Source organism: Balaenoptera physalus (assembly GCF_965194825.1).
Source record: "Balaenoptera physalus genome assembly, chromosome: 2".
In the NCBI taxonomy this organism is placed as follows: domain Eukaryota; kingdom Metazoa; phylum Chordata; class Mammalia; order Artiodactyla; family Balaenopteridae; genus Balaenoptera; species Balaenoptera physalus.
In genome coordinates this window covers 176,582,563-176,594,123 of record NC_138883.1, presented here as the reverse complement: position 1 = coordinate 176,594,123, position 11,561 = coordinate 176,582,563, and the positions used below count along the sequence as shown (strand labels likewise).

The 11,561-nt window shown below is 36.5% G+C and overlaps 1 protein-coding gene across 11 annotated transcripts in view; it reads right to left on the bottom strand.

Moving 5' to 3' along the window:
- Nucleotides 1–2,022: 2,022 nt before the first annotated feature.
- Nucleotides 2,023–11,561, bottom strand: part of ARHGAP12 (Rho GTPase activating protein 12) — a 113,671-nt gene continuing 104,132 nt past the window's right edge. For all 11 annotated transcript variants that reach the window (XM_082452820.1, XM_082452823.1, XM_082452824.1 and 8 more), the window contains 7 exons: nt 9,898–10,000; nt 8,250–8,366; nt 6,354–6,452; nt 4,954–5,031; nt 4,720–4,854; nt 4,388–4,490; nt 2,023–3,543 (listed from right to left, as the gene is read on the bottom strand). In XM_082452820.1, coding sequence (XP_082308946.1) covers nt 3,369–3,543; nt 4,388–4,490; nt 4,720–4,854; nt 4,954–5,031; nt 6,354–6,452; nt 8,250–8,366; nt 9,898–10,000 — 810 coding nt within the window. In that variant the 3' untranslated portion in view covers nt 2,023–3,368. The remainder of the gene's footprint in view (nt 3,544–4,387; nt 4,491–4,719; nt 4,855–4,953; nt 5,032–6,353; nt 6,453–8,249; nt 8,367–9,897; nt 10,001–11,561) is intronic.

Sequence of the window (11,561 nt, the reverse complement as noted above, 5' to 3'; positions counted from 1 at the left end):
AGGAATACTGTTTAAAAAAAAACAAAAACAGAAATGATGCCCCACCTCCAGGACCGTAACATACAGGCTGAACTCGCTAATTAAGACACCCCTGTCTCAAACTAGAGGCGTGCTTTCTATAAAAGGGAATCATTAGAGCTGACGGCTGGAGTTCAGAGACCAGTAAACTCAATAAAATCTTATTTTCTACCATTTTCAACTCTATATAGATGCAGTATTTGAGCAGTTGACTTTTTAAGATCAGTGAGAGGATGACACCCATTTGACTATTCTTATTTTTTACTAAAATGACATGTTGTAGGTTCCTCTGTATATATATATATTTTAAATGCTCAAAGATGTTGGAGCAATCAGTGTCATGGGAAACTGCATGTTTACTTTAAACATTTAATTAGAAGCCTCTCCCACGAACTAGGAAAAATTTCCTCTCACTGCTATCTTAATATCTATTATTACAGGCTTACAAAGAATCATAGGATAAAACTAAAATAGTACAAAGGTCTCCAGGTATCTGCCATGATTATTATTGATGAGTTTTCATTTGTATGTAAGCAATGACACATACACACACACATTTACATACACATATATGTGCATACGTGTATATAACACAACTGCCTAGGCCCAAAGTTTGGCTGAATTATTCCATCTGTACTTTTCACATAAGAAAAAAAAAAATCTATAGATTTGCCTCTATCTAAAAGGTAACATCTTTTTCCCAGAAATATTTCATAATTTTTCTAGAGTAAAAGGTAAAATTTCTTACTGCTGTAACATTTAAATAATAAGTATTTTCCTTCTATTGGATTATAATAACATATTGAATATACTTTTTCCTTTCAATTTCCAACTACTTTTTTTAATGACATTCTGAAGGAAAGCCCATTAGTAAATGAAATTCCACTGACAATTTATTTCAGCCTTTAATATATTTTCTACTAAAAATCAAGCTGTCAAGACAGAAAAATATTACTGGTTTTGTTATGACAAGAAAACAAGTGAGAATTTTTAATTCACAAAGGATGAAAACACAAGACATTGATCTCATTATACATACAATATTACAATAAGCTGATTAGCTGTGGACTATTAAAACATTTAAGACTTCACATACACACAGGTGTACTTTGAAACAAGAAACACAGGACAATTTTAATCTTTGATATGTCATAACTACCAAGAGAAAGAACATCACTGATTTGAGTCTAATTGTTTTCCTGGCATACAATCACTATATAGGCCAGGCCTAAAGCATACTGTATATTGTTAAGGACATCTTTAGGCAAATATAAACATTCTCATTTGGGAGCTTTTTCTCCCTACCCAAAACAATGCTTTCCCATTGCTGTCAAGTAGCTTGGTTTGTTATCAATTTAACAAGATCACAACAACAAACAACATTTTCACCACAAAACTCAGGTGAGAGGTTTTTACGCAGGTCATACAAAAAATATTTGTCCCCAAGAAAAGTAATCTGTAAATTACAGATGCAACCCTAAGAAAAAGTGTCTTGGCTACAAATCATTCACTTTCAAATATTGATGAAGAAATAAAGAATGGAGGGGGTGGGAGGGGTGGGAGGCGATGGGAGGTGATGGGAGGCGATGGGAGGTGATGGGAGGGGATTCGAGGGGATGGGAGGGGAGAGGAAGGGATGGGAGGGGTGGGAGGGGAGGCGAGGGGAGGGGAGGGGTGGGAGGGGGGAGGGGAGGGGAGGGGTGGGAGGGGGAGGGGAGGGGAGGGGTGGGAGGGGAGGGGAGGGGTGGGAGGGGGAGGGGAGGGGAGGGGTGGGGTGGGAGGGGAGGGGGGAGGGGAGGGGTGGGGTGGGTGGGGAGGGGGGAGGGGAGGGGTGGGGTGGGTGGCAGAGGCACGGGCATGGCAGGGAGCACAAAAGGTGTGAAATGAGGAAAACATTTGCCACAGGAAGTACTGGATTCAGTTGATTTTTTTTTTTAAATGAGGTATTATAAGAGTGTGCCAGTAAATGCAAAAACGAAACAAAATTAAAAACCAAAATGCACATTTCCAATGGAAAAATCTCTAAACCTCTTATAGTTTTCTTTATTCAGATTAGACATTTCATATACAGCAGTTAATCTAGAAAAATACATTTTAAAAAATCTTCAGCAGACCATGCTCTCTGTAACAAAACCTTCCAAACCCTGTTTTATTATACAAACCAATCTACAATAGTAATGTAAAAAGAAATTCTCAAATTTAGCAATGTCATTTTCAATCTGACATCCCTCTAATTTACATATGGGTTTCCACTATTCGTACTGCAGTTAGAATTCTGTAATAAATTTTTTCTAATGTATTCTGTACATATTAAATAATCTAAAGGGTTCCTCTTGTAGTGCATTTACCATTTAGCAAGTCTATTCAGCATTGTTCCAGTACCATTTGCATTACAGTGATTTGCCTGTAAATGTAATTAAAATCTAAAAGTGCACACAGTTAACTTTCTCAAATAACGGCCTATTTCTGGAGGAAACCTAATATTCACGGAGAATTACCAATATCGTGATTAGAAATGAGAGGTTAGAATGTACTCTGAGACTATATAACACAATTATATACATAAGCTAAAGGACAGTGAGTCTTTAGCCTGTATTTACATCAAATAACGTTGGTTTCCACAGGGTCATACCAAGAACTCAGTATGGCACCAGGTAGATTAGGATTGTTAGCTACAAGTCAATGTAGCACAGACAGCCCCAAAATACCCTGAACTGGCTTATGCTAAATTAAACTCCAGTATATCACAGTGTTTTAAGTACTATTAGTATGCTGCTGTGCTACTCCGTAAAGACAGCAAGCCTTCATCAAGGGATCGCAACTGGGTTATAATGGGTCCTAGCAATCAGACTGCCACTGCATGCAGAAACCCCCCCAAAAAATACACAGGTTTCAAAACAGATATACTTCATTTTGTTTTAAATGCCCAGGAGCGTTTTCAAAATAGCTGATATTAAGTATTGTTCTATTGAGTGATGAACCTATTGAATCATGAGAAGAAATTCTACGTTATCCAGTTTGAGGAGAAAAAATGTAGTATTCTTACCAAATTATCCAGTGTATATGACTGGTTAGAATCGCAAGTTTTGCTTTTTACTGAAATTCAGAGTATGAAATGCAAACATTCAGGATAAAATTAATTCAAACGTACACACAGTTCTATCAACTTGCAACAAAGCAGCAAATATGAGGGCCTATCACACATCTGGACTCTCCCATTCCCTTCTGATCCCTCAGAAAAGTGCAAAATCAAAGAGTCACTGCTTGGTCCACACACAAAATACATCAGGTATAGGACTTGGAATCTGATGAAATCCGGCTTCTATTCCACAGGCTGTCTTCAGTAAGAGTCAACGTCCGAAGATGGAATTTATCTCGAGAAGAATTAACTCTACAATCTGATTCTGGTAGACGGTATGAACTGCTATGTTGCCAGTCTCCTTCTCTGGCTTTAACAGAGTAGGACCAAACACAATTGCTATACTCTGATACGTCATTCTGTTTTTTTCTCCGTTTTCTATAACTCTAAGAGGAAAAAAAAAAATTGTTAAAAGAGAAAATTTTAAAATAGGGGAAATTCTTCAAAGAGTATTATAAACAGCTTGCATTTAGAAAAGAGAAATAATGCTCATTTTCCTAAGGTATGTATAAACTATTTAACCAAACAGAATTCAGTCTGAATAGCATGTAAAGCTTTCTTTTGCATAAACACAGCTGAAAGGTATACGTATTCTCACAAACTTTAAATGTGTGATATTTCAGCTTAGTTTTAAAAATAAGACATAGACTTGAATACCTATTACAATTCAGGGAACAATGATTCCTCCGCTAGGGTGACGGGGGGAAAATATCATTAGGGCACAGAGATTAAACTTTGAATTTTACTCATTTTATGCTATTTTTTAAAAAAATCTCTCATACTGTGATCACTTATTTTAGTAATCTCGTGTTCTTTCTGTCAGAAGTTTCAGAGTGACTATGTAGTAACTCTGACCTAATTACCTTGACTTCAAGGTAACTGAATATTCCTCACTTAACCAATCTCACCTTCAACATAATTAACTTTTAGCAACAATTTCTGAACACTTACTACGTGCTAGGCATTATATAAATGCTTCACATATGAAATCTACTTCAATGTATTCTTTATACCAAACCATTTTACCTACGAGGAACTGGGGCTCAGAGAAGTCACCTTTCTCATGTTACAAAGACAGCGGATAGCACAGCCGGGCTCTGAACCTAGGTCTGCGTGGCCCCGGCCCCGGCCCCGGCCCCGGGGGGCCTGCACCACATCTCATACCTGTGCACTCCTCTGACCTTCTTTTTCCCCCTAATTACTCCTTCTCTTTTGTGGTGAGACTCTTACCTTTTGAGATGTCTAAACAGAGTCTGCATTGTGTCCTGATTTGGCTTTGGCAACTGTTTGATTAGATCCTTCACAGCAGAGACACGCTGTCTTGGTTCTTGTTCTGAAAAAAGACAATGACTGGAGATTTTGCATGAAACTGAAAGCAGTGACATTATTTTGGAACCTGGTATTTGGTAATACACAGTGACACCTGGTGGTTACATTTAAAATTTCTGGAGTAAAACAATCCTTTGAAAAAACTTGTTTAAAATATCAAACAGTGTTGTAGCAGCTACAGAGGGTTTTCAACATCTAGGGAAAAAACTGAGTGGCATTAATTACATACTTACTAATTGCATTAACAAAATCATTAAAATGATTAAATGTAAAGAGAGGTTCTGGTAATTCTCGAAAAAACATTTTCAGTGCTCCAGTGATGACATGAATATCTTCCCATTTACTATCCTTCAAGTCCAATTTCTCATCTGGAAAACAGTAGGAACGGGAAAGTTTTTGAAATTATTTTAAACCAATTCTAACAGTCATGAGTTATTTATTCTGTATGTAACAATATATGATCTTACCATGATTGACTGTAAACCTCAGCTTCTGGATCACTGCGAGGTTGCCACTAACTCTATAAATCCCATCAACATCCAACCCTAAGAGACAAATAACAATAATTTTATGTTTAAAGTTCTTGTTGTCTTCTTCTAAAGATGCTTTCATGTTTTAGAATTCTTATTTATTAACATTAGCCTAAAATAAAATTACTCTTTTCCTCTAAATGGCTTTTTATAGATGCTTGGCAGAGAGAGAGGGGTGGAGATTCACTCTGAATTGTCTGGTAAACAGCAACAAATCCACTTTATCATGTAGACTGTGGATCACCATCTCAAGGAAATCACCTCAAACTTGAAATACTAGCAATTTAAGATAAACTTTGGCAAACACCTGAAGATAATTCAAGAAGTAAAGGAAGCCAGTAGATAAAATCAGCCCACCCGTTTCTTTGCACGCCATTTGAGAGTGTAAATGTACATATTAAGGTGCTCTCTGAATCAAAGTGCTTCTCGTATTAAGTGCTTGTAATAAATAAACTTAATACAAGCCAGCAACTAAAATAATGGTTCTATAACAACTGATAATTTGATACCGTTATTAATTTCCTTTATATGTGAAATAGAATCATTTGAAATTCACACAATGAAGCCCGAAAATTCATATATTCAGTAAACGATAATGACGCACACACTGAACATTATCTAATGTGCTGCTCATTTAACTTCCGGTAAAGCCAAGTAGCCTGGCATCTCTATTGTCAGGCTGAGAGTCGGAGATCTGTGACTAGCAGAAATTACAGTTTATGCAAATATTTTAATTACACAAGATATTTCTGATGTTATACTGATATAAGTTAATGGGACTGCAGTCAAGATACTGCTATTCTAAAAGCTAGTATAAATATTATAAACATGTTAAAATTAACCAAAACAGAAATTAGTTTAAGTCTTCAGAAGTACAGGAAATGACATAAAGAGGATTTGTCCATTTGCACACTTTAGAGTTGATTTAGCAGTTTGGGAATGTCATCTCATTTTTATTATAAACAGAAGAAACTTCCCCTTAGTAAGTAAACACTCTCTCCTCCTGTCTCTTACACTGCTGGATCATTTCTTAATAAACACAGTTTCACAATCACCACGTCCATTTTAAGCCAATGCCAACTCCCAATGGCTTCAAGGAATACCATATGCTGAATCAACCCTAAGTAGTGAACATGCAATAGATGACTGCAAAGGTCTTAATTTGAAACAATACAAAAAAAAATAAGTTTTTTTGCAAAAAAGATGCTTTTCTTGACAACTTATGACTATAAAGAACTTTTGGTTGCAACACTCAAAATCATAAAAATCCTAGGGATTCTGATGGCAAAACAATGGGTTGTGTGCTTAACTTTAAAAAAAAAAATTCATTTTCTTACCATATTGTTCAACATGTTCAATGCACAACTTCACAAATTTTGGCACTGTGCCATTCTCTCTCATACACAGATTAGCAAGATTGGCTCCAAATACCTGATCTGAAAGAGATTTCAAGAAATGAGTCACCTTGCTAAACTTTAGTTCACAAAATGGCTAAATGATGCACAGTGCAACAGAAGATACCCCTGCATGCAGACACTTTCACCACAATGCACGCCTGTCTGACCTGCACTCGCCTAGTTCTTCCGACTCCAAGCTCCGAGAACACCCTCCTTCATTCTTGCCGGGCTCCCTTCTTACCTTCTCCTCCTGTGCAGAGATCAACCTTCCCCCAAACGGAGCTTCTTCTCATCACTCCTGGTCTCAGCTAAAATGTCACCTCCTTTTAGGAACCCTCTGACCATACTAAGGAAGCCCAGTTCCCGTCACTCTCTGTTTTATCACTGTGTCAGATTCTTCACGTAAGTCACCATTATTCTGAATTACCTTGTCCGTCTCTCATCTTTATAGAAGTTTCATGCGGGCAGGGACCCTCTAATTCTTGAATGCCAATAGGTATTCCCAGCACTGAGGCTCAAGTCCACCACTTAGCGAATACTCAAATATTTTTTAAACTATTAAAACATGCCCATCAGATTGGGATGGACATATATACACTAATATGTATAAAATGGATAACTAATAAGAACCTGCTGTATAAAAAATAAATAAAATTAAATTAAAAAAAAAAAAAACACACATGCCCATCGTGTGCCAACATCTGATTTCACAAAATATATCAAAGTCCGCTCTAGTAATCTTTCAACCCAACAGTTTTGAAATTCCACATGAGTGCTAAATATTCAGGAAAACAAATAAAATACAGTATTTGAAGTGGATGAACACCACCAGAAAATGGCAACAGTTTATATTTCTCATTGAAAAGGTCTGACAAACAATGAGCCGTAGTTTCTATTCATTTATTTGTCAGGCTTTTTTTTGAGGTTCTAAAGCTCAATATGCTAAATTCACATGCATTATCTGGGGGTACCTGTCTACCCTTAACTCTTTAAGGTCGCTAATTTGAATCACTTAATTAGCTGGACTCTTCCTAGAAGTTTTAAATAGCTTTTTAATGAAACTCATTTGTGTATTTTAATCTAGATGCTTTGCATAACAGATGTTTCTGCAATGGTCTTTGTTAGAAACTTCATAATCAAAGACAGCTCTAACATATATGGTATAAATTATGTTACCTTTTCCTACATTTTTATTATGAACAAATGTCTCTGTTTTGAGTCATGTGTTAGAAAATTTTATCTTTGGAATTAAACATGCTTGTAAAAACTAAAGGTATATACAAGTATATGTGATTTTAAAGAATACTTTCCTATTAAGAAAAAATTCTGTTAGTACATTATGGTCCTTATACATGAAAATAAAACGTAAAAATTAGTTAGAAAAAAACACTTTATCCTAATTTTAAAACTACCTTAAATGAGAACTGAAGGCAAACAATCAAGAATAAAATTGTACATTATTTTTTCTTTCTTTCTACAGCTAGTGATTATTTATTTGAAATTTCTTCTGATCTGTGCATCTCAAAACTAAAAATCTGTCATTCTGAAAATCTGCCACGCCATCCCAACACATCCATGTAGCTCCTCTGGTACAGGGTTTCTAAAAAGCTAATTTGGTATTTATGTCTGTTCGATGCTTTAGTTAAAATAAACTCTTCATGTGCATTAAAAAATCAATTTTAATTACTCAAATGTATTTTAATCACTGAACCTGATAACTTTATGAATAAAGAATGAGACATTTTTGCCGTTTGGAAAATTTTCAGCTTTTAATGTAAAATGTCTTATTTCCGATTTGGGCCGAAGTTCATTATTATAAACATCACTTCTACCTACCTTTAATATAACCTTTTTCACGAACAGCTTGCAAAGTAGGGCGTCGTGTAAGAAACTTCTTTAAGTTTTTCTTGGTTTTTTTCTGTTCTGAAGAATCTATGCTAGATACTTTCGTGGCTTAAGACAGATAGATATTAAGCATTTTATAAAATACTTTTTTGATGAAAATTTTTCCACCTAGTACCCAAAACGTATTAATCTCATATATAAAAAATCACAGTATATAAATTCAGTTTTTCTAACTTTAATATGGTTTAAGAGTAACACATGAAGAATCAAAAACTAACACAATTTCAAAGTGACAAACCAAATGAAACATTTCATTTTTATCACTAAACACTGACCGCAAACTGTGCCTTCTTTAGTATATGTGCCAAGACATTTGTAAGTCATTCTAATTTATATTCATTATTTCACAAATGATATAGTCTTGGACTCTCCATCAGGTTTAGATGGTAAAATGACCAGCAAAAAATAAAGTAACCAACCCATAAAACATAAACAAAATCCCTACCCTTCCCCATCCTCACTGAACTAGGAGTCAGGGGATATATATGTATACATATCCATCACAATTATTTGTACTTCAAGCTAAGACTCATCATAATTATCTCTACTCCGAGCTAAGGATGGGACCACCTGGATTTCCATATTGCCTGCAGTCCTGATTTCTCTTTGGGTTACAATAATAAAAATCCAGAAAGTAAATTTCTTGAAAATAACCATATTTGAAGAAAGTTGAGAGCACAAACAATATATTAGTAAAGAATTAAAACAATAAAAGTTTCGTGGTTTACACTATTATACAGTGACAGTGTCAGTAATAGGCCTAAACTTCTTAAGAATGTGGGAGAAAAAAAGGAGAACTGATTTTCTAATCATTCAGTTAATGTGAAGACCAAAAATTTCTCAGTTAAATGTGGATTTGTTAAAATAGATTTAAGCAGGTTCAAGTCACGGGTAATGGCCTATTTAAAGCACATAATTCACAAGAGGCCTGTGTTAGAAAATGCAATCCTTGGGAATTCCCTGGCGGTCCCGTGGTTAGGACTCCGTGCTTCCACTGCAGGGGGCACGGGTGCCATCTAAGATCCCGCATGCAGCATGGAGTGGCCAAAAAAAAAAAAAAAGGAAAGAAAATGAAATCCTTACAACTGCTGGCGTTTCTCTGGTCCTGTACACATAATATGTGGTCTGGAGATTAAATACACAGACATATCCCAGTCCAGAGGCGGCTATGTGGCATCCAATAGGGAACTATGGTACATATCCCGTGACTTCTGACTTCTTAGTGTCTAAGGGTCTATCTAGAATCTTAAACAGTAATTATATATTTTCCAATCAATAAAGTTCAGCTTCCTAGAGACCTCAACATAAGCGCGTTCTGTTGTGCGCATTTTTTTCTCTTGAAAGGGTATCATAATCTCTTAAAATTAATATGATGCCATCGGGGTGCATACGATTAGGCTGAAAAATGATGATGAGTTCATGAGGAGAGAGAACACTGAACCAGTGAGGCTGCAACTCCTGAATCTCAGAAGTCTTGTGACACTGGAGAGTCCACTCAGCTTTTATATATTTACTCTAAACCTTTGCTAAGAGAATAAGCTCACTCAAACCACTAGCAACACAGGGAAAGAAAACTTACAACGCAATTTCTTCAGATCCTTATGGTCCTTTTCTTTATCGTGCTTTTCTATTCCTGGTGAATCTGGTATATCCTCCTCAATCGCTTCATCGGGTTCTACTGTCTGTTGGTTAGAGATTTTCCAAACACATATTACTTTTGCTATTACTTTAGATGTAATTCTCAGAATGATCAGTAATCAACTCTTCCAAATGATTTTAGGGAACCAATTAGTATACAGGATATACGATTTAGATATTTGATAAATCTTTAAAAATACCTTTCTCCCCACCCCCATTGATGGCATTAACCCTGAATTTCGATAAAGAAAAAATTACTGATAATTCACAAGGATAATGCGCTTGTACTGATGGTGATGCTATCTTGCCTCATTTTGATCAGGTGACAAGTAATAACAGTTAAAAGGTTGGGCTATAATCTGTGGTGACAGAACAGGAGGATGCTACATTGTTGATAATAGGACAGATAAAGCTAACTAGCAATGGTACCTTAACTGCTTCACACCAACAATCTTTTAAAACTGCACTTTGTGTCAATAGTTAATTGACATTACTCATTACTCACGACCTACGGATATCAGGAATTGAAAGAAATCCTAGGGGGCTTCCCTGGTGGCGCAGTGGTTGAGAGTCTGCCTGCCAATGAAGGGGACATGGGTTCGGGCCCTGGTCTGGGAAGATCCCACATGCCGCGGAGCAACTAGGCCCGTGAGCCACAACTACTGAGCCTGCGCGTCTGGAGCCTGTGCTCCGCAACAAGAGAGGCCGCGATAGTGAGAGGCCTGCACACCGCGATGAAGAGTGGCCCCCGCTTGCCGCAGCTAGAGAAAGCCCTCGCACAGAAACGAAGACCCAACACAGCCAAAGATAAATATAAAAAATAAATAATAAATAAATTTTTTAAAAAAAGAAAGAAATTCTAGAACTCATTTACAGCCTAACTACAGTCACTTTTACAAGTTAAAAGCAGACTGAATTCTCAAAGCTAAAAACACTGCTCTGCCTTTTACTCTGAGGTCCTTTCTCCACCCAGAGTTTATTTTTGTGCACAGTGTAAGGAAAGGCTCCAATTCTTCTCGGACATCCAGCTGACCCAGCACATGCTCTACCTGGCACAGAGTGTCCAAAGGTACGTGGGTCTGTCTCCAGGCTCTTTATTCTGTTCCACAGGTCTGTATATCTATCCCATTATGGATACACAGCTTTATAAGGTCCTGACATATGCTACAGCAAGTCTTCTTCAAAGGTGTCTTGCATATTCTTAGCCCTTTGCATTTCTATATGAATTTTAGAATAAGTTTGTCAAGTTCCACCAGAAAACCTACTGGGATTTTGAATGAGATTCCAAAATCTCAAACCTACAAATTTATAAGTCACTTGGAAGAATATTATAACTTTACATAATTGAATCTTTTAATCCATGAACATGATATACGTCTCATTTAAGTTTTTGTCAATGTCTCTTAATAAAGTTTTGTAATCTTGCCCATCTCTTTGCCCTCAGTATCTTTTGCCACTATGTAAACAGTATACATGTAAAATTTTTAGAGTCAATTATATGTTCCTCTCTTTTCAGTTGGCTTATTCCCTGAACCCTTAGGCCTTAATTTAAAAAGCCACTTTCTCTGCGAGGCCTCCCTTGATCCCTACACTAGATTAGCCCCT